At 43.7% G+C, this 26,226-nt stretch overlaps 2 protein-coding genes across 3 annotated transcripts; one reads left to right on the forward strand and one right to left on the reverse strand.

The window, feature by feature from the left end:
- Window positions 1-12: 12 nt before the first annotated feature.
- Window positions 13-3,062, reverse strand: snai2 (snail family zinc finger 2). Its single transcript, XM_037276191.1, has 3 exons — window positions 2,807-3,062; window positions 2,242-2,730; window positions 13-1,256 (listed from the first exon to the last, which is right to left on the reverse strand). The coding sequence occupies exons 1-3, from the start codon at window positions 2,883-2,885 to the stop codon at window positions 1,075-1,077; spliced, it is 750 nt and encodes a 249-aa protein (XP_037132086.1). The 5' UTR covers window positions 2,886-3,062; the 3' UTR covers window positions 13-1,074.
- Window positions 3,063-3,527: 465 nt separating this feature from the next.
- sntg1 (syntrophin, gamma 1) lies at window positions 3,528-25,176 on the forward strand. Of its 2 annotated transcripts, none has more exons than XM_037276189.1 (21): window positions 3,528-5,023; window positions 5,342-5,789; window positions 8,741-8,845; window positions 12,487-12,678; window positions 13,755-13,804; window positions 15,568-15,702; window positions 16,608-16,664; window positions 17,017-17,074; window positions 17,180-17,223; window positions 18,139-18,180; window positions 18,286-18,388; window positions 18,798-18,880; window positions 19,026-19,156; window positions 19,819-19,948; window positions 21,593-21,631; window positions 22,264-22,380; window positions 22,670-22,741; window positions 22,887-23,039; window positions 23,114-23,206; window positions 23,944-24,054; window positions 24,140-25,176. In XM_037276189.1, exons 5-21 carry the CDS (start codon window positions 13,778-13,780, stop codon window positions 24,323-24,325), a joined length of 1,581 nt encoding a protein of 526 aa, XP_037132084.1. In that variant the 5' UTR covers window positions 3,528-5,023; window positions 5,342-5,789; window positions 8,741-8,845; window positions 12,487-12,678; window positions 13,755-13,777; the 3' UTR covers window positions 24,326-25,176. The 2 variants fall into 2 exon arrangements, with proteins under 2 accessions (XP_037132084.1, XP_037132085.1); XM_037276190.1 differs by having other exon boundaries at window positions 8,741-8,837.
- The last annotated feature ends 1,050 nt before the right edge of the window (window positions 25,177-26,226 follow it).

Consider the following 26,226-nt stretch of genomic DNA (forward strand, 5'->3'; position numbering starts at 1 on the left):
AATACGGAAAACTGACATCAAATTTTTATTTTATGAAGGCGATTAGGTTTGAGCCCCAATCAAAGGAATGAAAATAGAAATCCTTGCTGAGAGACAAAAGGCATAGTTAGAAAGAATTCAAACATAAAAAAAAAAAAAGAAAAGTAACGCTTGTATGACAATGAGTGTTTAAATGCTGGCCGTCGAGTTAGCTCTTAGGGAATTGGCAGTTTAACCCCGCAACCAACTCGTTCACCTGACGTTATTTCCTATGGGAAAAAAGAGTTTGCATTTGGGCCGGCTGCAGTCAGGTGGAAGGAAACAGTGCACACAGTCAGACTAGAGGAGGCCTCAAAGGCTCTCGCGAGTCCCTGCCGATCAATATCGCTCGTACGTGTGACATTTCAACACGGTTTGATGTGTGCTGGGCCCGGGAAACGAGTTTAGGTTTGATTTTGGGACCTGACTCACATCCCCCGTCTTCTTTTCGAAACACGCTCGGATTAAATATCCCCCAAAAAAACATGTGAGATTGCGGCCAGTTTCTACAAATTAAAAAAAAAAAAAAAATGCCTTGAGTTTTATTTCCCCAAAGTGTCACGAGAGTATGAAAACAAACCTGCATTGCAGTTTTAATATACAATCATCGCAGTCACGCTTACATTCAATGGAGTATAAAAATATATAAAAAGAGCAAAAAGACATATTATTGCTGAGTAAAAACTGAGGCACTTTAACAGGCAGGGACAAAAGATCCACCACGCGAGTTCTGTAATGTAATGTTTGTGCAAAAATTCACGTTCCCTAAGTCACGATGGCTTCGGTATTCCCGTGGTGTCCTTTAGACTTGAAATGTTTGAGCAAAGCGAAGGCACAGGAGATGTTGTGGACATGCAAAAAGTGCACAGGTAGGAAGCGATGGAAAAGACGTTGAAATGGACCCACTTGTCCGGGTTAAAAAAAAAATAAAAAAATCCCTGACGACTCTCCCGGGCTTGCTTGGAAATTTGGTTTCAAAACAAACAAAAGTTGTTTTTATAAAAAAAAAATAAAAAAAAAAAGTCTTGCACTAGTGGGAGAGAGGATCCCGTGTGTTCAGTGTGCTACGCAGCAAGCGGATTCCTCGTGCTTGTGCAGCAGCGACATCCGTGAGAAGGTTTTGGAGCAGTTCTTGCATTGGTACTTTTTCACATCCGAGTGTGTCTGCAGGTGAGCCCTGAGGTTGGAGCGGTCGGCGAAGGCCCTCTTGCAGTGGGGACACGAGAAGGGCTTCTCGCCTGCCAGGAAGTGACGCAACAGGAGGCAAAGTTAAGACACGCGCAAACATACACACGTGCAAATGACAAGCTTTTTGAGAGCAGCTCGGTCGGTGGGCAACATGAGGCTCGTGGGCTATTTGCAGGCCACGGCAGCATTTCATGTTGTCCATCGTGTAAGATATTTGTCAACAATGTTGGTTAGTGCAACAAGTGGTTTATAATTTAAGTTGAGGTTCAATAACAGGGACAACCGTTCTGTTAACTCAGATTTCTTTGTTGCAACATGCACAAAAGCAAAACTATCACAGAACAGAATCGGGGTTTTTTATTTTTTTCCTTGCATAAATTATACATCCTTAAACTGCTGGGTCTAAAAACAACAGCAGACCAATTTGGTCAAAAATGACCCAAGTTGTGGGTCGGTCCAATTTTTCACCCAAATTGGAGTGGCTGTTTGACCTGGCAGTTTTGAGAATTTATTATAAATGAAAAATTGCCTGACAGTGGAGGTGTAAATGTCTAGAGGGGTGTGTGGGGTTAAAAATGCAATTTTGAATGTAAACTAAAAGTTTCCTTTAAAAAAACAAAAAAAAAAAACGGAAGTTTAAAAACAGTTGGGTCAAAAATAACACAATGTGAATCAAAAAGGGATGGTCCAAACTTGTGGGATATCTAACCCAAAAGGTTTGATCAAATAAATAAATATCCTACACTCTAAAAATTGCTAGGTCAAAAAAAGCCCAATTTGTATCAAAAATTTAAATGGATGGCTGGATGTTTTTATTCATTTACCCAAAATTTTGGGGTGGAATGATTCACTCCAAAAGTTTTGTTAGTCCCCTTTTGACCCTATTTGTGCTATTTTGGGCCCAACTTAGACTGTGTCTGGCTGCAATCATGTATGCTGAGCAGAGAGCACTTTATGACTCCAGATCAGAGCCACACCCCCCCCCCCCCCCCCTCTCTCTCTCGCCCGCGGGAGGCCCGAGGCCAACTCACTCACCGGTATGTGTCCTGATGTGTCCCTGCAACAGCCAAGGCCTGGAAAAGGCTTTGCCGCAAATTTTGCACACGCACGGCAACGTGTGAGTCCTGATGTGCATCTTGAGCGCTCCCAAGCTCACATACTCCTTCTCGCAGTATTTACACGTGAAGCACTTGCGGGCCTGCAGCGCGTCGCAGTGCAGCTGCTTGTGCTTGACGAGTCCCGAGTAGGTGGAATAGGACTTGGCGCACTGGACGCACTGGAACTTGTCGGCGTCTGCCTGCGGCGGGCCGGGCTCCTCGTCGTCGCTGCGGGGACTTTCGGAGCCGCTGTGGTCTTTGGAGGAAGACGACGAGGAGAGCGAGGAAGGGTATCCGGACAGCGGAGAGAGCGGAAGGCTGCTGGTGGTCCACACCGTGATGGGGCTGTACGCGGCCGGGCTCAGGAACTCCGGCTGGGGGATGACGGGCAGCGGATGGCCCTTGTACAAGTGCGGCATGATGAGCACTGAAAACGGAACAAGTCAAGTCAGCAAAAACTTTCCACCACTTTGAAAAAGTTCCCCACCAAAACTTTTCCCCACCTGTTGGACTCTCCAGCTCGCTGTAGTTGGGCTTCTTGACGGAGTTGATGTGCTTCTTGACCAGAAAGGAGCGCGGCATTTTCAACACAACTTTTTTCCTCCCACTCGTGTAAAAAAAAAAAAAAAGTGGGAACCAGACGTTAAGAAAGGGCGTTTTTGGTATTTGCAAAGACGGAAATCCTGATTGCTCAAGTCGTCCAGCGGAGGAGAGTCATGTTGGAGGCAAGCAGTGCAGTGCAGAGAGTTGCGCTAAAGTCCTTAGATCAGGTGCGAGGGCGGGGCCTCCAGCTCTTATTTACATACGTCGCTCGCGTCGCACCAATTAAAAGGCGAGCACGTGCAAGGGGGCTTGGCGCTCCATGTAAGGCAGTGGGCGGGGCTAACAAAGCGCAGCAGGTGCAACTTTTTCTTGGCCCGCGACCTGCCTGTCAATAAAGGTACTTGAGTGTACAAGCGAAATACAATCTGGAAATGTACAGCACGGTAAAATGTACAGTACTGTACTTTAGATTTATGTCCAGGTTTCTAAAAACTTTCTGTCAAAATATGGGAGCAATAGTGTTTGCTGTTGACGTGTCAACTGCACAGTGCCACATTGCATGTGTGCATCATCCACATTGTCACACAGCAACGTGGCTAATGCAGCACTTTCCCCATCCACTAATGCAATAAGGCGTTTGCTACTTGAAATGCAAATGTGAAAAAAAAAAAAAGTGCCCCCATCTCCCTCCCTTTCAAGGTCGCCCACGATAATAACATTAGTCCCCCACCACCTCCGCCTCCCTTCTGCTTGCTCCAAGTGAACATTAAAGTAGAGCAAAGTTGACAAAGTTGGCAGTCGACGCCCCCTTGTGTTCATCTTCTGGGGGGGCGTTTGAAGAACATCTCAGCCGGCGGGGGGCTGAGCTGTACTGATGTGGATCAAGAAGCTCGATGCACAGCAGATACGCAAAAGACCCCCCCCCCCCCCCCCCCTTATATCCGGGACCAGGTTAAGTTGATTGTGAGCCTTATCGCCTTCCGACGTAATTGCACATCACAAATAGTTTTTGCCTTGCATGCATGACTGAGGCGAGGGAAGGTTATCTGAGAGTAATGATGCCGGGCTTCCATTGAGATTAAAAGGGAGAAATCAATATGATCTATCTGAGCGAGCGTTTTTCCCCAGTAAAAATGTTGCCAGTGGTGATGAAGACGAGCAGGCACTGAACGCTCCAAATGTGTTGACACGTCACAACAGAGGAGGCCTCGTTCGTCCTTGCCGTCTTTCACTGCATTCCCAACAGGGACTTGCGAGACTTCCCCAAACTGGAATCTTATTCTTCATCACTGTCACCATGCACAAAAAAAAATGATTCGAAAGACTAGAAATAGGCTACTGTAATTCATAAATGTATTTCTTTGTGCCATCTAACACACCAAAAATGATGCAAACTTTGTTCCCTTTCTCTCTTGATTGATTGTCGCTTCCCACAATTTAGCACGCTCAGCCAGCTCTCACATCAATCATGAAATGAAGAGCACACATCCAGAGTCCAACTGCAAACAAGCTAAAGTGCCCCCTATGAGTTTGATGATAAAAGTGGAATAAAATGACATTTTAGTGGACTTGCTCCATCAAACTTTGATTAGAAGTTTATTTTAGGTTCACGTTTAGTGTGAGTGAAGAGAAATACATTAAATGTCATGCAAGAAATGTATATTCACCACTGTGGATTCGTTCATTCTTTGTTTATTTTGCAGGGGCAGTTATTTGTGAGAAGAGCGATCGCATAAATTATATGGCGTATGCACTGCTGCTCTTGTAAACTTTGTCAGAGTGAATTATTTCTGGTTACTTCTATTATACACATTAAAAAATGTAATTAATATAGGATATTAATTGAAACTTTTTAATCATGGTGCCATGTTTTAGTTCAGCTCAGTTGTTCTGGTGAGCAAATTTGTTTTTTTTTTTGGCTTGGGAGAAATTAGTTGGAGCAAACATTGCTTGTTTGTTGTGCTAACTAACATTGTTGTATAATTTGTTTTTAAGTTGCCTGTCTGTCTCTTTCTGTCTCTCTCTCTGCATTGAGATTGCTTCCAATGTTGGCAGATGAGAAGATGCTCATCATACAGCCTCTGCCAAAAAATGTTACTGTAGCTTTGCAGCAATCAGCAAAGCATTCTTCTCCAGACCAAATCTGGACTCATGGCCAAGTTCCTTCACATGTTCAGGTACCAATGATCACGTGTTCTGACTATTTTGATGTTTCCCTATCCAGATCATTCAAAAGTGGTGTGCTGAACCTTGAAGCAGATCCAGTACTGACCAGTATGATCACATTTTGTGGGTACCAGAAGCTCGACAAGAATCAGTAGCAACATCAAAATGGCATTATCACAGAAGATTGGGTGCATTTTTCATTATAGATAGATAGATAGCGCTGTGCAATTTTTTTTTTGCATGCGCACTCATGCACACACTCTTCCACACACACAGCGCTGCAGCGTGTGCGCGTGTATGCGTGCGCTGAGATCCTTGCGCGCTTTCAGTGCACCTGTGATGCGGGACGAGCGCCAAACGTCTCCAAACACTGGACCCACGCGTGTCACGCTGTCCCGATTAAGCGTGCGGAGTGGACGGACGGTGACGCGGCTAGAGTCGCCTGCTGGCGGCGCGAGTGACGCGAGGGTGGCGGCAAGCGGAGATGTCGACGCGGTGCGAGCCTCCGCGGAGCACTTCTAAGCCGGCGGAGATGTACTAAAATCGGATGCGGAGCGCAGCGACTGCTCTCCCCTGCCTTCCGTTTCTCCACCTCTTCCATCCTTCCATCTGTCCTCCTGCGTTCGGAGGCTGAGGCGAGTGGAGCGGGATGTGGGCGATGCTGCCATGCACAAGGGATGCATTGTGGCTGGGTTGAGCCGCTCCGTAACACCCGTTGCATGCGTTGATTTCAAGAGGAAAAGCAGCCGAATAAGACGTCAGCACCTGTTCCATCAGGTAAGCCTTTTGTGATTATTATTATATCAAACATTCATCAGTTATCACTCACGTGCCTTGCTTGAAAGGATTAAATGCTTCCTTGTAGTAGATGGATGATAAAGCACATAGGTGTGACATGGATTCACATTTTTTTTTGCTTTGGGTTGGGCATATGTGGGCTGTATGCGTTTGAAATCCCTGCAAAGCAATGTTTCAGCACTCCTGCATGAAAAGGGAGGGGGGGGGGGGGTCAAAGCTGCTGAAATCTGTGGTCTCCGTGTCACATGATATATGTTGCTTCCCGGGATGAAGGCTCACTTTCCCCCTTTGCTCGAGCTTGGCCGGGTTTGCGCCTTAAAACGCCCTGTGAGAGTTGCAAATCCGCAATTCTCCTCCTTTGCGTTATCCCCACCCCCCCTCCCTCCCTCTGTGAGCTGCTTGTGCTCGCTGGTGGTCACAGGTCAGCGGACATCACTGATGCCAAGACATGCCAGCTTGAGCTCCTATTCGTCACCATGTCCTAAATTTAAAAAAACAACACTTTGGATAAATAGAAAATTAGACAAAGTGTGTCCGAGTGAGAATTTGACGCTAATTGGCCCAAAGAGAACGTCACAAAAGTTTCCCCTCCGACCGCCGAGCAAGAAACCGACTCGACAAAAGAGCTCCTCTGTACTTTATCTTTTCCTGCTCGCCTAATCGATAATCTCTTGTTGCTTCCGTCGCTTCCCCTGCACCCCCGCTGGCTCATTAAAATTCTGACTACGTTAATCGCCTTAAAGATACAAGTGGGATAAGTTGTCTGGTGGCATCACGAGAAGCAGCAAGGATAGGCTCCAACACATCAATTATGGATGGGAGCCTTTTCCTAATGTTGACCACCTGAGGCGACACCACGAGGTGGGCGCAAGGCAGTCCTGCAAAGGATGCGCTGGAAACTTCTCTTGAAAATCAAAAGACATATTCCCCCAAAATTCAGCAAATGGGCAAAACTGTGGCATGTTTTTTCCCAAAAAACGTAAAATGCAAAATCGTCAGTTGATCAAAATGGCACAAAATGTTTCTAACCTGGAAACCTCCTCTGGTTGTAAACAAAAGACCTGCATGGAATTGTTGCCCCCCTCAGGAGTTGTAACAGCTTCCTGATCATGTCACATTATTCCACTTGTTGTTTGATGGGCTGCTTCCACATCAGACCATATGTGGCGAAGCCAATTTTATGGCAAGCACAATGGCCACATCCAATATGGCGGCCGTGGTGCCATTTTGGTCAAAATGGGCCAAACAGACAGAAAACATGGCGTGACAAGCCAAATGAGAGTAGCTTGTTGCATAAAAGACGGACTCCTTCAGTCTGATCCAAAGCAAGATGAGAGCCCCCATGCACTGCAGAGTGAGCTCGAGAGCACTTGGGACTGGTTGCGCCGCTGGACATCGTCATAGCCGCCTAACCTCAGCGCTCCCCCGGCGAGAGAAAAATTGAGCGGTGGACTTCATAGCAAGTCGTCACGTGTCCATGTTCCACATGTCCAAGCGACGACGTATGCGCCTGTCGGCGGGCCGTGGCCGCAAAAGTCACATGATGGAGCAGCCATTAGCTCGTCTTCGCAGGGAAGCTACAGCTAATGAAGCGAAAGCGACGACCCCGGTCAAGACAACGGCCTCATTGGCATGCGCCTGGTGTGCAGCCGCTGATTTGGAGCTGCGTGACAGCAATGCGGGAAGCAATTAAGAGATGGATTATACACATTTTCTAAAGTGGGGCACACGTACCGATTTTCACACGTACCGATGTGAAAATATGGGAAAAGAAAAATCATACATAAGGAATTGCCATCGTAAATACGGAACAGGTTTACTATTTTTGATTGTCAGCACCAGTGGTGCGGAAAGGGGTGGGGGCGACGGGGCGGGGGCCCCCAGCCACCAACCTGGGGGTTGCGTCCAAAGCCGATTCAGCCCAATTGTCGGCATGCGTGTATCGGGCATCATCTTAGATCAGCCATGCCCCCCCCCCCGCCTTTCCAATAAATCACGACTGCACCATTTCCATGAAAACAAGCATGTTAGCTGACATCTGACGAAGGCCATGAGGCGAGAGCACAGCGGATCAAGTAGCGCCGTCCGCTAGCAGCTTAATTGAAGGCAAACATTGTGCGCTGTAAATTGTGCTACTCACTCGCTCGCCATAGAACTTCGTCAATTCACTCAACCTGTGAGTAGTCAAATAGCCCTGAGCGGTAATTAAACCAGATTGCAATTGTGCTTATGATGGCAGAACACAGCGTGTGTGTGTGTGTCTGTGTGTGGCCTGTTGAGTGAAAGCTTTGTTTGATGAAAGGCTCGTTTATGCTCGATGTTGAATACGCATACTAGAGTGGCGGGGAGGTTGGCGGTGGTGGCTCAGATATGCTTCGATGCATCATCATAATTGTACGACTCAGTTTGGGAAAAACTGCCACGGATCTCATTTGCGATCCATTCCGAATGCGTCGCTTCAAACGTCATTACAAATGTTTAAAGCGCAGTGAGTTTGGCTACGTTTGGGAGTCATGAGATCGTGTCAGATCCTCGTTGGAGTGAATCGTTTTGTATTTCAATTTGAGTCAATCCCATTACTGTATATCTCAATCGGTATAAATCGTATTGCATTGTAGTTGGAGTGAATTGTTTTACATGACGTATTTTGAATGATGGTTTTGCACAGGCGTTCATTATAACTGGTCAACTATGACACAATGTCTGTGTGGAGGGAGGGGAAGGTACAAAGTCTTCATGTTTCTACACCACTGCTCAGCGAAATGGCTTTTTATTGATTGTCTGCACATTGATTCGGCTTATAAAGCTTCAAATTAATTGAAGAGTGAAGTACTTTCACTTCGATTGTAAAATACATTATCTGTGCTCCTTTATTCTTTTTTTTTTCTTTCCCTCCAATTTTGTAATGTGTGTGTGTGTTTTTTTTATAGGCATCAACATTACTTCAATGTGGCTCCTTCTGCAACTTGGCCACAGGAGGGCAGTATATTCAGTCATGCAGACACAAAGAAGAGTTTCACAACTTTGGTGAGCAAGTAAGCTGCACTTATGTTGTTTTTACATTGCAGAGGATAAAGAATCTATGACTTTGAGTATTATTACACAATTTGTGCTATCCAAAATTTCACGTTCCTTGTTGAGGTCGCTCCTTCTTTTGGAATAAATGTTGCGACAAAGTCATCGAAATACTTGCGTAATATTGATTCAAACTAGAACTTTAGAGACGTTTATTTCCTTAAAAAAATTAATTCAGACTGAGGTCTGAAGCTTTCATTTTTAAAGATTTTGCTGCACTATATCTCATTTCCAAATGAGGATGAAGTATTCATGCTGTATGTTAAAATATAGATGAATTCAAATGGCTCTGGTGGGAGTGAAAAGTTCCAGCTATTCATTGCTACACATTGTAGCGCTTTAGCTCTTTAGGCAGGTGATAGAAGTTCAACTTGACGTTTGCTGCTTTCATCTTCAATAGAATGCACATTTTGCGTCACGTACGGTGTGACACGGCTATCTCGTCGCACACTTTGACTTCATACATAATTGTCTGGTCCGATGAGAGATAGATGAAGGCTTGTACAAAGGTGAGTGGAGCAGATGTGTCACTCCGCTTTTTAGTAGTGTGGCCTTCTGCCTTTTCAATTTTATTCAAGCATTTCAAACCACTTCATTTAAAAAAAAGCCATAATGTGTTAAAAGTCAAAATTCCCACGTCCTTAAACGCAGTAGTCTGAGAAGAACTGCAGACGGAACGTTATGAAATGTTTCCTGAGCTTGCTTGGTCAGTTCGTCAAACAAACTTGACATGGGTGCTTGTTTCAAAATCTGCTGTTGTAAAAGATTAGGAAATAACTATTTTGTCAAGTTCCGGCTACTACTTGGTAATAGCTGCAATTTAATATAATTGCTGGCAAACTATCACTCTGGTTCCCACCACAAAGTCTGCAATGGTGACGCTTCCACTCGCAGTTGTGCAGATGCTGACCAATCTTGAGTGGGCGGGGCTTCAAGATGAACAGAGGGGCTGGACATAAAAAGGCCACAGGAAGATGAATGAGGCCATTTCGAACCACGCAAAGCCGCTCGACTTGCGTCCCGGAATAAAACCCAGGCAAAAGAAAAGCTTGCGTCTTCTGGGAAAACCGCTGACTCGGCGTGTCCTCACTTTGTGTGTCGAGTGTGCGACAAGTTGATATCTTCTGGCGGAGGACATGCATCACAGTCAGAAAGGCCAAGAACTCAGCCTATAAATGAGTGCACTAATTTACTGCTCTGCCCATCACTCATGGAGTACGCGCGGCCTGGAGGGCGACGCGGAGCTTCATGACGCGCTCCTATTTTGACAAATGTTCTCAGAGGATTGACAACGCCATGAGACGCTTTTCTATCCCTGGAGAATGATCGATACCAGCGTCTGTTTGAGCATGAGGCGGAGAATATACGTACATGGAAATAAAGGAACTTCGCAGCTCTTAAAACTGTGGGTGTCAAAATAAGACAAATTACCTGAAATACTATTTATATGCAGAATTTGTTCCAACAAGGGCTAAAAATTCATCCTGATGAATTCAAGCTGTTCAAAATGGGTTACCAGATATATATATACAGTAATCCCTCGTTTATCGCGGATAATTGGTTCCAAAAAACACCCGCGATAAGTGAAATCCGCAAAGTACGGTCACCAACAAGAGGCTAACAAGTTAGCGGAAAGATGCTAATTCGCGATCGTGCTAACACGCGCTTCTAAAGGAATGTAAACAAACATTTGGAGCAATAGTTTCCTTAATTTAGAAGTTTTATTTTGAATTTTAAATGTTTTTTTAATTTGGAAAAAAAAATCCACGATGTAGTGAAGCCGCGATAAACAAAACGCGAAGTAGCGATCCAAAGAAATACTCGCTCGATGACTGTATTGCAGGGCTCAGCTAGTAAGTGATTTATTCACTTATTTCTAATTGCTCTCAAAAAGTGAATACGCGTCATCCTTCCATAATAACGGAACAAGCAACAGTAAGTGCTCTCTCCGGGAGCACGCACAGTTTGTTCTAGGAAGTAGAATACACTGGAAGTGACGGCGGCATCCATTTTCCGGTAAAACTCGATTTGCAGGAACACATGGCGCCCTCCGACAGCTGCCTCGTCTCCCACGCGCGGCGACCATTCATCATTAAGTCTCGGAGATGGAGATGTCCCGTGTAGCATCTCTCTGCCTCATTCAGCCAATCTCCTCTCCATTGTGTCGGAGGCGAACATGGCTCCGGCAAAGTTGGTAGCGCTGCAAATATCTGATGTAGTGCTTGTAAAATAAAAATAAATAAAAAAAAGCGCTTACGCTGACTCAACTTAAAAGGCAACACAAGGTCTATTTAACCTTTGCATTCGGAAGCATGAGAGACATTTTTCAAGCAGGACATTTATTTTGATATGAGCTTCCGTTCACATCCATCACACGAGCTGCTGCTTCTGCGCAACACACTTCAAACCCTAAAACACATCACTGGCTTTCCCCATCACCGTTGGCCCTTCTGCTCTGTATACATTATAGCACACTCCGATATTGATCGAGCTGCCAGGTATGCCCATACCAATTCAATAATTAATACTTAGACCAATAAACCATTATAAACTTCAGCGTTATGTGAATTTAGAGCTGGTTGTTGTTTTTTTTGTTGTTGCATCAAATGGAATCCAATTATTGAGCGGATGAGTTCATGTCACGCTAGTGCAGGTGGACAGCTTAGTTTTGGCAGGATTAAAACAAATGACTTTTTTATCTTTAATAGGACAACGGAAGACATGGTGACTCAGTAATGAGGCAGTGGAAGCACATTATTTCAATTAGGTTTAAAATGCAACATTACAGTGCCGCTCAATCATTGTCAACAAAAACTACTTCGTTCTTCTTTTAAATTGACGTCAAACTGTGCTGCTATCTAGTGGTCAGCTGTGGAATTACATCTTAAAGAATATATATTTCAAAGCAGTGACATGATTTTGTTGCGGTATTGTTTAGTCCTAATTAAGCTTTGAGTAAAACAGCAAGTGATACTTTTACAGTAGGCGAGCAAAGATGTAACCTCCTTACAAGAAAGCTTTTGAGTAGGACTTCAACACGCGATTAATATTTGAGAACATCCCTGGGCCATTTCATGAAGGTCATAGCTTTACATTTCAGCTTTTATTCTCCTCAGATCCTCTGCAGATCGCTCACTCCTACTCCAGATGGGACTCAGACATAGTATATATTTGCAAATCCTATTAAAGCTTCTCTTGCTGTATAATATTAATCAGAGGTGGATGATTTATGCATGGAAAGTAGCTTGGAACCATGTTTGTGCTTATTTTAATTTTCTCATGCTGTAGAGCACTTACTGTATTGTATGATGGTGGTGTCTCATGAGAGAGGTGGCCTGCAGCCAGCAATGTGTCCTGACAAGTGTTGTTGTAGCAAAATGTAAGAATAGGAGCTAATTGCGTTTTGACGGGGTATTACAAGCCAGTCATTCTTTTCCAGAGAGAAGCTTGTTCTAAATGTTCCTCTTTATGCGCAGAATAGAAGCCGCCGATTGCATCTGGTTCCACATCCCTTCCCCTCTCAAGTGTTTAATCAGGAACATTCACTCTGCTTTCCTCACAGGAGAATTTAAACCTCTTCCAATTTTGCTTCTTATCGCAGCTCCGCGTCCGCGAGTGGCCCCGGGCTAGTGCCCTGAGGAACACCCCGCCCTCTCCCCGCCGCTCCTGATTGCCGGGTCCGTCAGGGGATGCGGACGGGCCAGATTGCAGCAGCGTCACTCTGATCCGGGATCAGCTGGGTGTTGGATGGCCTGTTCTCCACATCAAAACAGTCGGGGGCCTTTCTAGTGAAGTGAGTGTCCTTCCAGCGCGTCCCACGGGAGCCACATTTTAGCTTGCGCGTCTGGTTGTCGAGTCAAGTGGCAGTCGTGTCTGATTAAAAATGAGCCGGCTGCTTTGTGCAAATGAGGAGCTGCTTCGATATGGCGTCGCTGGAGTACAAAAGAACCGAACCCGCTCTTCTAGATTATATGAGGAGAAATGGATTGAAACATTTATTAGGGCTCCTTATCCTCACCTTTTGCTGTCATGAATTATTCCTCGCTACTTGACACTTTCTGCTTTTCTCCAGAGGTTACCTCCTGCTCCTTCTGGAGAGTAAAGTTTTAAAAGAAGGATAAACTACAGATGGAAAGGCAGACGTGCTACTTTTTTACCTTTAAAGAGTTCATTCATAAACATGTATGTGAATGGACAAATTGTTGGGAACAAATACAGCAATATAATGTGGCTGCATGGGAAATTCAGCACGGCAGGCTTGATGAAATCATTTCTTGATGAAACAGTTTGTGGCTCATTGGCCAAGCGCCGTGCTTTGGTAAACTGTAGCCGATTTTCTGACCAGAGGGCGGCTTAAATTTCATGTGCTGCCATGCAAATCAGTCCGGAAGTACGGTGGCCATAAAGGAGCAAAAATCTTTGTGCCCTACTACATACTTCAGGCTTACATGATTGTTAGTGATTTGTATGGTGCCTTCTTACTTTATTTTCATTAAAAAAAAGTCGTGTCATTTCTTGAGATGGTGAATTTTGCTTCGCTAAATACTGAAATATGTCCGTGTGTATTAAACCTCCATGATATATTTGACTTTACACCACTAAAATGATATTTTTTAAGGGTTAGCGTTGTTCAAATGTATCCAGATATATTGATTTCCATCCTTGGATGTAGATCATGCGCTTCATGAAACTCTTTTTAAGATCCTTTACTTCACTGCTCCACAAATAAGACATCTCCTGAGATTTTATGTAGCATTTCAATGAAGGTCTATCTCCTTTTGTAAGCGCTGTTGCTGCTAACAAAGCCAGTTTAAATTGGCTTTTTTCTGCAGCCGCTCTATAACTCTGTTGTGTTTCTCTCCTCTGCAGCATCCCTCACTGCGCGGTAGCACATGGATTTCAAGACCTCAAATGAAGAGGTTGGTAGCATTTAATCAATCTCTCGGAATGGAGAGCATTTATTATTCTCCTTTCTGCTTTTACAAGTGGCTAATGAAGAGAGAAGTATATATACATTTTATTCCCGCAAATCATGGCCATGGGCTTTTATTGACTCAACTGTGGCATGGGCATCTATCTGGCAGCATGTATATGCTGAACAATAAAGGGCCTAGTATGGATCCCTGCGGGACCCCGCAGGTCACGTTGTAAGATTCAGAGGTGATAATACCATGGTGTGCTCTCTGAGAGATTACATTCAAACCAGGTTTGTGCTAAACATTTTATGCCAATGTAATCTAGCAGAATATTATGATTGACAGTAACAAAAGCAGGGCAAAGGTCAAGTAATAATAATATATTCATGAGCTGTCAGAATCCAAAGCTTATTATCTCCAGTGGCCCTGAAGCCCCACTGAAATAGTCCAACCAGATCACTAGAAGCCACGTGATCATGAATCTTTTATGCCTCGATGTTTTCAACGATTTCAAAGATAAACAGGTGCTACTGGTCTGGAGTTGCAAAGAATCCCAGGGTCAGGCTTAGATCTTTTAAGGCTCCCACAATGGCTGTCTTAAAAGCTGCTGGACGAAACGTCAACAATGTTAAGAATCAAATAACCTTGGATTTGAAAGAGCGCTTTAACAAGCTTCCCATTGAGAGGTTCGCCCCGGTATGTTGTTTGTTTTGCTGCACTAACGAGTTGTGCGCGTCCTTCAAGGGATACTTGCACATGGTGTGAGAGTATAACCCAACAATGTACCTTACTACTTGTATTTGATCCACTAAGCGAAGGGTTTGACCCGGTTTTCGGAAGAGAGCCTTAAATCACTTCCCGAATGAGTTTCATTTTGGGGAGGAGTCATAGAATAAGTGCAATAACTGGGTGATTGTGCTTAGCTGCTAGGCTAGCTGTTGGGTTAGCTGTATCAAATTGGTGAAATAACTTGATGAAAGCTGGCAAACACAGTTGTATGCAGTAGCGTATATGTATGCCTGATTACGCACAATGATGTGGCTAATGATGGTACAGAGGAGAGATGAGGCCAATTAGGAACAATGCCATGGACAACGCAGGTCACCGGCGCTAATCCGCGTGCGCGATGCCCTCCCCCTTTTTCTCCCCCACACACACACCCATTCGTCGGAGATGGGCAAAGGAACGCACACTCTCTCTTTCTCTGATTCCATCCGTCACCCCGCAGCTGCAGCCTCGTTCCTCGCCGCTGCTCATTAGCGGTGAGAGATAACTGACCCGCCGTGGCGCTAACACATTGCACGCATGCGGCACGGCCTTGTTAACTGATGACGAGCACATTGACACGAGTGGCTCCATTTTCTCTTGGCGGGCCTGTCGGGTGAAGGTGCTTTCTTTATTTAGACCCTTTCAAGTCAAGGGCAGACAGGCATCGTAATTAGCCCGGGAAGGGGAAGCGGTGGCGGAATGCAAATGGATGCAAATGAGCATGTTTAAATGCGTGATTGGAAACACAGTCCCGCTGCTTGTGTAATGCCAGGAAGTGACAACAGCGTCTGCTCAATTTCACCGCTTCTTTATGTGTGTTAAAAAAAAAAAAAAGTTTCTCTTTTTAGGATTGTGTTGATGTGCGTCAACAAGCGAAGCAAAGGCACAGCGGCAGAGCCGTCTCATTTCCAATGTTCATTTCGCCACCAGCGGCCTTTCATTTCATGGCCACTTAATTTAGCCCCGATGAACGATGTTATCTCTCCCGATGTTCGCAGACAAAGACTGGCATTTATTTGATGCAAGAAGGTAATGAGGAGCCCTTTAATATCCGACTGCACTTGGCTAAAGATATTCTGACCATTCAGGAGCAAGATGTCATCTGCGTGTCTGGAGAGCCTTTCTATTCCAGCGTAAGTAACCGCTGACCTCGCTCACACGTTGACACTCAAACAAACAACAGCTGAAAGCCGCCCCGAGTGTGTGTGTCGCTGAGTGGCACACGATCGTTTGCTAAAACAATGACTCCCTTGACACATTTCAAAGAGTCAGCTCACCCGTAATTGTGATGAAGACACGCTCTAAAGAAAATAGATGGATGGGATGAATGGTTGCCCCTGGCAACAGTGCGATCCAGTATCATTGCCACAAATAAGCCTATTCAGTACAATACGAGAAATGCGGCCCTGTGTTGATAAAAGTGCCAGAAAGACGTTTGTCTCATTGTGGTATATTTTTGCATTTTGCTCCATTCAGGCAATAATATTTTGACACTCACTCAACTCTCTGACTTTGTACGACTTTTGAAATCTCCACTCAAAATTGGAGATGTATTCTCTCAGCGGCGTTCTTCTTTGATCAGTGCGACGCTTTGCGAAACGGGATTTGTCGATTTCAAAGGAGCTGGAGAGGGAGCCGGCTTGGAAAGTTAAGATTCAACGTGCCCAGAGACAACAGCTCATCTAGCGCCAATAAAGTGTACGGCTGAAAAAGAGACACAGCAGTAGAAAGATGGATTCGCTAAAATCATCGCACAAATCAAAGCTGTTTTATTACTCAACACATAATTGGGAAAATGTCATTTGTTTGCATAATCTCGGCGGATTTTATTTGTTTATTTATTCTATTAATGTGTGGCGTTATCGCTCTGACCGAAACGGCAGATTTCTGTTTACCGCTACTTTCGAACAATCGTAAAAAAATTCCGAATTTAAGACTGAAGAAACAAACTGAGATGTTCAAAGAAGAGTTCTAATGAAAGGGGAACGTGTCATTGAAGCACGACTAAACGAGTATGCCTTGCCTCCTTGCCTTCCAGGAAAGGACTGTAACGATACGGCGACAGACCATCGGAGGGTTCGGCCTCAGCATCAAGGTAATTTCCATTCTCTTGTCTTTTCAAAATGGTCACCGTGACTCTGAGGCTGGATTTACACTTCATGCTTCAAGTGACCCAATTCCAATTTCTTTTCCTCTCAAGTGGCACGATTGGGATATGAATCGTGGAAGCCTCAGACAAAAATGCATTGAATGGTTACTTTAAGATCGGAATTGGGCCTCTTGAAAAGTGGATAAGAATCCCATACGTATCGGACATCTTCTGATTCAAGTGCTATGATCTAATGTTTAATATTTATGTGTGTCTCTTGAAATGTATATGAAAACAAACGTACAATTTTAAAATTGGACCGTTTGACTTTTGTCAACTCTTGTTGCATGTATATCAGGGTGGTGCCGAGCATAAAATCCCTGTGGTGATATCCAAAATATCCAAAGAACAAAAAAGTAAGTAGAAGTTTTTCAGGTAACGTTGTTGTTTTTTCACACTTTGAGCCATTTTACTCCTAAAGTGCTGTTTTTTGATTGTGTCTTTGTTTTCCTGTTTTCCAGCTGAACTCTCTGGGCTGCTTTTCATTGGCGATAGTATCCTCCAGGTACACATCTCATTTAACTAACTTAATGGCACGTGGTAATGTGATTGCATCCAACTAACAACAACTAAAAGTGGGTCGCGCCACACTGAAGAAGCTTGCTAGGAAAGTTGCAAATCCTTTTTTTCCTCATTTTGACAAAGCACAATTAACCTTTAGCTAGCTTTGTAGCACTATGACCAACAGAATGGCAATTCTTAGCTAACAGCTACACCAAGCCATCATTTTGATTGCAGGACATCTCATGGTGAATTGCTATAAAGCATACTAAGATGCTAACAAGATGACGCGCTAACACAGAGCAGCCTACAATAAGATCTTGACCAGAGATATACCACAAAACATGTTGGCAAAACACTTCATAGAATGAAGCGAAATGTTGTATTAGAGTCCAGTCATGGGTGACAGAGGTAGGAGGACTGCGGACCGGGCCAAAAGGCTCGCTACCTCATTTGCTATGCTAACGCACAACAAGATAGCAACCTGACTAAAAAAAAGGCTCTAAAGCAGATTGATAAGGCTTTTACATGGTGCCTTGTATTTGGGTCCTATTTCAAATTGATCGAACGCTATCATGCTAACTCTTAGTTATAGCAAGACAGCAAGGCGAGTACTAGTTCAAATGCAGTCGGCCAGTCCAGAACAATAAAAATCCCAAGAGGACTAATGCTGATGTAACATCCCATTACCATTTGTCCAAATAGAAAAGCTCTCCATACTGGTGATACATCATTTAGCCGCTATAAAAACATCTCATATTGAAGGATGTATGTTTCCTCCTCGTAATTTGCAGTGCAGGTATTCCATAAAAGACATTTTGGCGCTTTCATTCATCATTTTCGCCATGGTAGATATTGTATAATGCCAGCAAGAGTACAATTCCGATTGTGTTTATTTACACGCCGCTGCTACTTGCAGATAAACGGAATCAACGTGAGAAGCTATCGCCACGAGGAAGTGGTAAGCTGTCAGCTCCAACTTGCATCTACCCCCAAAAAAATTATTTTAGCTTGAATTGGAAACGGCTTTGTCAGCATGACTCCAAGTACTTTGTGTGTGTTGCAGGTTCAGGTGTTGAGGAATGCTGGTGAAGAAGTGACCCTCACAGTTTCGTTCCTCAAGAAGACCCCAGCTTTCCTTAAATTGCCTCTGAGTGAGGACTGTATGTGTAAGTCATGGAATAATCAGAATTCGAGTCACGGTTGGGAATCGATAAGAAGTCACAGATTCCAGAAAACGAAAGATTTGAAGTCGACACAATTTGGTCGGGCCACTGCGTAATATAGATTTTGTCAAAAAGACACATTTGTCACCAAGCGAGTGACTCAACGATAAATGATGAGCACAATGAGCAGTGTCATTGTGGCGCACTTGAGTTTGCTCTTGCGTCAGAAAGTCTCAGCCTGTCATAAGACATTTCAAGCCTTTCATAAGCGTACATGTAGTCCAGGTTAACTGGCCGCTTGACTGCATACAAATCTAAGCAGAGGCAGATTTCCCCTTTAAAAAAAAAACATCTCTATTCATGGCATTGTGTATCGATTGACTTTTTTCTTTTTTTTTTTTTTAACTCGCAGGCATCCCCAGCGACCAGAGCAGCGGGACCTCGTCTCCTTTGTGCGATAGCGGCCTACACTTGAACTACCATCCAAATAACACGGTACTTGTCTGTCTTCATTTGCAGGAATCAATGCGGCCCACCAGCAGGGATACTTAGGCAGGCAAAGGAAGTTGACCTACAAATAAAACCCGTTTGGTAGAAAAAAAAATGCAACAAATACAGCTTGTCCTGTGTTTTGTTCCAGGACACGCTGTCCTGCTCATCGTGGCCCACTTCCCCTGGCCTCCGCTGGGAGAAGAGATGGGTGGACCTGCGCCTTCTACCGTTGCTGCACTCTCGCCTCTCGCAGCACATGCCGGGCTCTGACGTGTGCAGGTGGGCCGCGGGACGTTCACCCCCGTCTGCTCGGTCCGTTTTTTAACCGTACGTGCCTCGAAACAGTGAGCTAATGTCACATCGGCTGTGACCATCTGCTGTTGGACGGACGTATTAAACACAGACCGCTTGATTTATGGAGCCATTAAGCCGTCCTTGGATACACTTCCATCAGCGCTACACTGCAGCAGGAATGTGCGTTGACTCTTAATGGAGCCCACTTGTTTGTTTGTTTTTTTATGATATATAAATATATATTAAGCACTACATCAGCCATTCTGCAGGCACGGGTTGGATTTTAATTAACGTGAAAAACGAGACACACGCAAGTGCTGGCGACGATAGCAAGGCCTTGTTTTCGTTATCCAACTGCGCAGACACTTTTTGTCCACGATAAAGTAAACGGCGCGCCAACATCTGACATTTTAAATAAGATTTGATTTGTTGTGCTAAAAGTTAAAGGCCCAATGATCGTCACACACAACCTTCCAGTCTCAGGGCGGACACTAGGCCACTGAGCTGGTGTGGGTTGCCGAGTTTCAGAGAGCAAGCAAAAGTTAGCGCCAGGGCGAATCAGGATGGATGAATGGAAGCATTCCGCATGAATTTCTGTGCCTGTCTTTTTATCCCGTGTCATCTCCCTCTTTTTTTTCTTTCCCAAGGAAAAATGCGTTCCAGGTCGTCGCGGTGGACGGGGTTTGCAGTGGCGTGCTCCAGTTCCCTTCCGACGAGGACTGCTTGGATTGGCTTCAGGCTGTCGGCGGCAACATCTCGGCGCTCACAAAGCACAATGTGAGTTTCCTGTTTTTTTTTTTTTTTTGTGTGTGTTTAGGCCAGCGTCCCACGATTGCAGCACAAAGCGTATAGAGAGGGAACGGTCATGCTTCACATCTCAGCATGTCCTTTCCCCGCTTTACACTTTGCGTCTGGGTGAAGGCAAAGTCGTTAAGCTGCAGCGCTGGCAACAACAACAGACGTGTGATTATGGTGTGTCTGAGTGTGTTGAGTCCGGTGGGTAAATAATTGAGCCTTGCTTAATTGAAGTGGACGCGGCACCACCAGGGATGACTCACCAAGCGATCGAGTGCTTCCGTGGCCTTTTGCGAGCTAAAAGGCACACGAGCACACACAAACAACACACTCCTGTCCATTACAAGTGGACGACATTTTGTACACGCGCAGACACGCAACGTAAACCTTTTTTCATTCAAGAGCTAAGGGCTACATTATCATATGGCCACGTCGTCGCCATGGCAACATGAGACTTGTCCTCTTGCTGTCATTGATTTGTGTACCTGAGCCATGATGATTTCCAATCGTGTCTGACTACTTGAGTAGTTTTGTTTTCGATCAAAGGAGGGTGCGCAATTATTTGGATGGATATCGTCTATTCGGACTACCAAGCGAGTTTTTGTTCAAGATCAAAGGAAGGACCTTATTGAATTTTCGTGACATCACTGTTTCTGACCGATATCTGACCGCGGAAGTAGATTTGATGCATATATAAGGAAGAACCATTTGTGTGCTATCCGACCACCCTAGTAGTTTTGTTCCCCGTCAAAAGAAGAGCCCGATTCACTTTGAAACAACACCAAGGTCGTTTTCTGTTTGATCAAAGGAAAAAAAAAAGGTCCTTTTAAATTTCACGTGACATTGTTGATTTTGGAGTAATAACTGAGCGCCAAAGTACTAGTTTGGTTTTGGATGAAAGGAAGAATCCTATTGAATTGCAGTGATGATTTGACTGTTGAGGTCGTTTTCATGCAAGGAGATTCCCTGCTGATTTTAACTGGTACTTGTATTCCTTAAACGTTTACTGATTTTGAGTGAGGGCTTTTTAAAATTTCCCATTCACAACATATAATGATCTTAGATAATAGGGAGGTGGGGTGTCAAATGCACCTTTATGAAAATGAAAACACCACGCAAGAAGAAACCTTTTCACGGGTGGATAGGCAACAGCATGGCGTGAATTACAGGGCAGAGATAAGAACGCTGGAGAGGCTTGTGGGTGTTCCCGTGCCACAATGATAGCCATTTGTATGAGAGTGAGCGTTAAATAAGTGTAGGAGGAGATGATAGCAGCGGATGGAGGCCATTGAAAAAAAAAAAGATGTGCATAACTGCTGCTCTTATGCGAGTACTTCATTGTGAATTCAAAGTGATGTGAATTAACACTAGGAAATTATGTGTTAGCACCTTTAAATGTGAGAGGTTATTAGTGTCTGGTGTTGAAAAATGTGATTAGTAGATTAACAACATTTTTACTTCAAATTCTACCTCAATGGAAGTGTGCTTTTTAAAAAAATATATAAATGATATAAGTTGTGAGCATTACACGTTAGCTTACTTGATCTGCGCCGCTGCTAGCTTAATTGTTACTTTCCTTAAGAGTGAGCTGGTGAACCACTTTAATAATTGAATGTCTCTCAACAGGTGAAGAAGATCAACCGGAATTTTCCAGTCAACCAGCAGGTAAAATGTCAAAATTTCTGAATGCATTTGGTATTGAAAAGTGTAAGCAGGTCATCCAGTCAGAGAAAGGACACGTTTCATTAGCGCCAAAGGATTGCAGCGCCAGCTAAATGTTTGCATCATGATCCAAGGGAGAGGGAAAAACAATTTAATTGCCTTGAGTGTCTTTGCTTTCACTAACATGGTCCTACACGACACAAATAAAACTGCCATCTATCAAAGAGATGAGAGCCGCAAACATGTTAGCTTGACGGCCACGCAGAACCTCTTGATGTCATCAAATCATCCTTTTTCTAACATCACCCCCGAGGCCTGATTAGCATTTTTTGATAGGGTGTTTTGAGAATTGCTGGAATTTGAAAAAAGATTAAAAGGGTGAGGGAGAAAAAGAGAATCTCGGCGACAAGTGTATGTGACTGTCATAATGTAGGAGGCAATTCGTGATTACAAAATGGTGGACCATCTTAAAATGGCGGCAGACAACGCACAACGATAAAAAAAGACTTAGAGACCGTGATTGACCTGCAGTCCCTATTTGAGAAAGGTTGACCTGGGTTGTAAGTGGAAGTTATAGGGAGACTTTTTTTAATTTAGTTTTTCCTGTGTTAAATGTCACCTTTTCTTCCACGCAGATCATCTACATGGGCTGGGCCGACGAGAAGGAGCAGGACTCCGTCCAGGACCGAATGTACTCGCCAAAGTTCCTTGCTTTAAGGGGTTCCTCTCTCTTCAAGTTCTCTGCTCCTCCGGTAGGATGTTTTATTTAAATTATTTTGTTGCTGTTATTATTGTGTGCATTCATGAAGAGGAAGCTAGTCATCATTTTATGTAAAGCGATAATGACAAGCACTGTAATGGAGATGCGGGAAAGTCTGATGTAATTGGAATATGCTAATGTCAGTGGACGGCGGAATATAAGAGGAGGCCTTGAGATGAGCTACTTTGTTATTTAAGATTCTTCATGATGTAGCAACCTTTTAGAGGCAACATCCTTCAACAGTCCTTTATGTCTCCTCTGAATTAATCTTCTATTTGCAGGTGACAACATGGGATTGGACAAGAGCAGAGAAAAGTTTTACTGTCTATGAAATTATGTGCAAGATCTTAAAGGTAGTGCAAGCCATTTCTCTAATTGAATGTATTAAACGCTTTATTCATTTTTTAAACACTTGAGGTACATAAAAAGAACACACACAATATGGAGGTGTCACGGTTAAGGTTATGCTAGCGAACAACATGGCGCTCTTGTGATCAGGACAACGAGCTGGTGGACAAGAGGAGGCACTGCTTCAGCGTGCAGACGGAAACGGGCGAGGACATGTTCTTCAGCGTGGAGCTGGAGTCTGAGCTGCTTGTTTGGGAAAAGGCCTTTCAGATGGCCACTTACCTGGAAGTGGAGCGGATACAGGTGGGCAAGATTTACACGGCGAGAGAGAATGATCACATTAGCTGCCAAGCTCACAGTTTGTTCTTCTTCTTCAGTGTAAAACGTATGCCTGCATCACAGAGAGCCACCTGATGGGACTAACAGTGGACTTCAGCATGGGCTTTGTGTGCTTTGACGCCGCTTCCAAAGTAAGCAATTTCATAATTTGTGGTTTGAATGCTAGCATTAGCATTATACATTCATGGGCTTAGCATTAGCAATAAATACATTTCCTGAAATATGAGCTGACTGAGCTACTATGTTTGTTAGCATTAGCATTAATTATGTACTACAGTGTTTCCCAATCTTTACTGAGCCAGAGCACATTGGACGGGAATATTATTTACAGACCACACGCCGTCTAATATAAGGGCTGGGAATTCCGCATTTACCTCTAAGGATACTTCAATTTAATGGCTTTCTTTGGTTGCGCATGATCGTTGCAGTTTAATTCCCTGTAGCGCACCTATGTACGAGCGAAGGACTCAACCTTTGCACCGGAGGTGACAACTCACACTGGTGAATTCACCTAAACGCACGATTTATCATGATCAGCGGCAGCATAAAACAAAAAGCAATAAAGCAGATCATTTAATTCACGGTAATTTATGATAAATAAAAGCAAAACACAATCCAAGTTTTTTTTTCCTTGGCTGAGCTGGATGCCAACAGTGTACTCTTCCTAATGGACCAAGAGCACTTAGTGTTGATGTGTTCAATAAATTAAGACATAAAAGATGTGCTTCGACGTGAATCAGCAGATGTATGGGAAGGACCAGGAAGGTGTGTCCTTTGCTAAGCAACGGAGAGTCACGCTTGCATGAAAGCAAGGGTCAGGGTTTCTCACGATTGCTTCATACACAAATGAATGCAATTTGCCTTCTAGGCTGTCCTTTGGAGATACAAGTTCTCTCAGCTGAAAGGCTCATCAGACGACGGCAAAAGCAAAATCAAGTTTTTATTCCAAAATCAAGACTCCAAATCTATTGAAGCAAAGGCAAGTCAATCCGAAAACAAATGTTACGCGATTTGGGGTTACGTTTCAATTCCGTACACTGATTTATTAATTTTGTCTCCCGCAGGAGCTGGAGTTCTCCAACCTGTTTGCGGTCCTTCATTGCATTCACGCTTTCTTTGCCGCCAAAGTGGCATGCTTGGACCCCATGTTTGTGGAGAGCCAGGCCACGGCGACCAACGCTGGCATTCCTTCGCTGGCCAGCATCTCATGCAATTCGCACACTCCCAAGCTAAAATACAAGAACACTTGACGCAGTCTTTGCGCTTCAGTCCTGACGGGAGGGAGAAAAAGACTCCGGCTGAGGTCTTCAAGAGGACACTTGAGACACGGACCTCCTTGGGGAAAATGCCTGAAACGAGAAGCTCCACACAAGAGGACTCCATGGACACCAAGTGTGCATTTATTTCAACATCTTTCTAAGTCGACCCACTCTATTCCTGTTCCTAGGATATCGTTATCAATATCAAAATTATAATTGACACATAAATATACTTTTATATGGGTTTGGGTTATTGCCAACTTTTCCTGTATTCGAGCAATTAGATGGACTAAAGTCGTGGGACAAATTATACTTTTGTCCACATTCTTAGTAGCGAAATGTGATCTATAGTAGTCTATATTCAATTTTAGGGCAGAATTAAATTGATTAGAGGAGTTTTGAGTCCCCCTCCCCCTAAAATTTGTGATAGTGTAAATAGGCATTGACTTTGAAATGACAGATATGATTTTGGGGGTTTGTTTGAGGGTAAATTATCTCATAGCGTCCTCCCCGCATTGGTAATACACTCTTTGGACCAATTTAGATGATCCTATGATATGATGTTTTGGTTTATTTTCATAAGCTTGGAGTCCGGTTTGTAAATATGAAAAATTATATAAATGGCAGTGAATAAAATACGGTGGGAGCTGAGAAGAACAATTTATGGCAGCAAAGTCAGATGAATGTGTATTACAAAGAGGATGTTGGCAGTAATACCCTTCAAACAAAACAAGATTAATGAGAAAGTAAGAGAGAGAGAAGGCGATTTTATTTTTTGCAGATGTTTTATTAACAAATTTACTGTGTCATGAATTAAATAAAGGAGATCTTTTATAACGGTTCGCTGGCGATTGCTTTTCTTTTTTGTACAAGTCAGATACTATCAATTAAGTTGTATACTGTACATTAAAACCATAATCCAAACTGTAAACCTTAACCCAAACCCATTAACCTTAACACTGTCAGAGAACAAACCCAAGACCGCATGGGGTCAAAGGTCAGGGCCAGGGTCAAGGGTGGTCACATGGTCATATAAAGAAAAAAAATCTTACTAAACATGGCACTAGAGTTAGGGTTTCAAAGTAGGGTTTAAAGCTAGGGTTAGGGTTTCAAAGTAGGGTTTCATACTAGAGTTAGTGTTTCAAAGTAGGGTTTAAAGCTAGGGTTAGGGTTTCAAAGTAGGGTTTCATACTAGAGTTAGTGTTTCAAAGTAGGGTTTAAAGCTAGGGTTAGGGTTTCAAAGTAGGGTTTATAATAGCGTTAGGGTTTCAATGTAGGGTTTAAAGCTAGGGTTAGGGTTTCAAAGTAGGGTTTTATACTAGAGTTAGGGTTTCAAAGTAGGGTTTAAAGCTAGGGTTAGGGTTTCAAAGTAGGGTTTCATACTAGAGTTAGGGTTTCAAAGTAGAGTTTAAAGCTAGGGTTAGGGTTTCAAAGTAGGGTTTCATACTAGAGTTAGGGTTTCAAAGTAGGGTTTAAAGCTAGGGTTAGGGTTTCAAAGTAGGGTTTCATACTAGAGTTAGGGTTTCAAAGTAGGGTTTAAAGCTAGGGTTAGGGTTTCAAAGTAGGGTTTATAATAGAGTTAGGGTTTCAATGTAGGGTTTATAATAGAGTTAGGGTTTCAATGTAGGGTTTAAAGCTAGGGTTAGGGTTTCAAAGTAGGGTTTCATACTAGAGTTAGGGTTTCAAAGTAGGGTTTAAAGCTAGGGTTAGGGTTTCAAAGTAGGGTTTCATACTAGAGTTAGGGTTTCAAAGTAGGGTTTAAAGCTAGGGTTAGGGTTTCAAAGTAGGGTTTCATACTAGAGTTAGGGTTTCAAAGTAGGGTTTAAAGCTAGGGTTAGGGTTTCAAAGTAGGGTTTATAATAGAGTTAGGGTTTCAAAGTAGGGTTTAAAGC

This window comes from Syngnathus acus, chromosome 17 (assembly GCF_901709675.1).
Source record: "Syngnathus acus chromosome 17, fSynAcu1.2, whole genome shotgun sequence".
NCBI classification, from domain to species: Eukaryota; Metazoa; Chordata; class Actinopteri; order Syngnathiformes; family Syngnathidae; genus Syngnathus; species Syngnathus acus.

Excerpts from the sequence above, each read along its gene's own strand:
- snai2 (XM_037276191.1), bottom strand. The coding sequence starts at position 2,885 with ATGCCGCGCTCCTTTCTGGTCAAGAAGCACATCAACTCCGTCAAGAAG. Across the intron at positions 2,731-2,806 it reads CGAGCTGGAGAGTCCAACAG|TGCTCATCATGCCGCACTTG; the intron begins GTGGGGAAAAGT and ends TTCCGTTTTCAG. Across the intron at positions 1,257-2,241 it reads ACACATCAGGACACATACCG|GCGAGAAGCCCTTCTCGTGT; the intron begins GTGAGTGAGTTG and ends ACTTCCTGGCAG.
- sntg1 (XM_037276189.1), top strand. The coding sequence starts at position 13,778 with ATGGATTTCAAGACCTCAAATGAAGAG. Across the intron at positions 16,665-17,016 it reads GGTTCGGCCTCAGCATCAAG|GGTGGTGCCGAGCATAAAAT; the intron begins GTAATTTCCATT and ends CATGTATATCAG. Across the intron at positions 18,881-19,025 it reads ACTACCATCCAAATAACACG|GACACGCTGTCCTGCTCATC; the intron begins GTACTTGTCTGT and ends GTTTTGTTCCAG.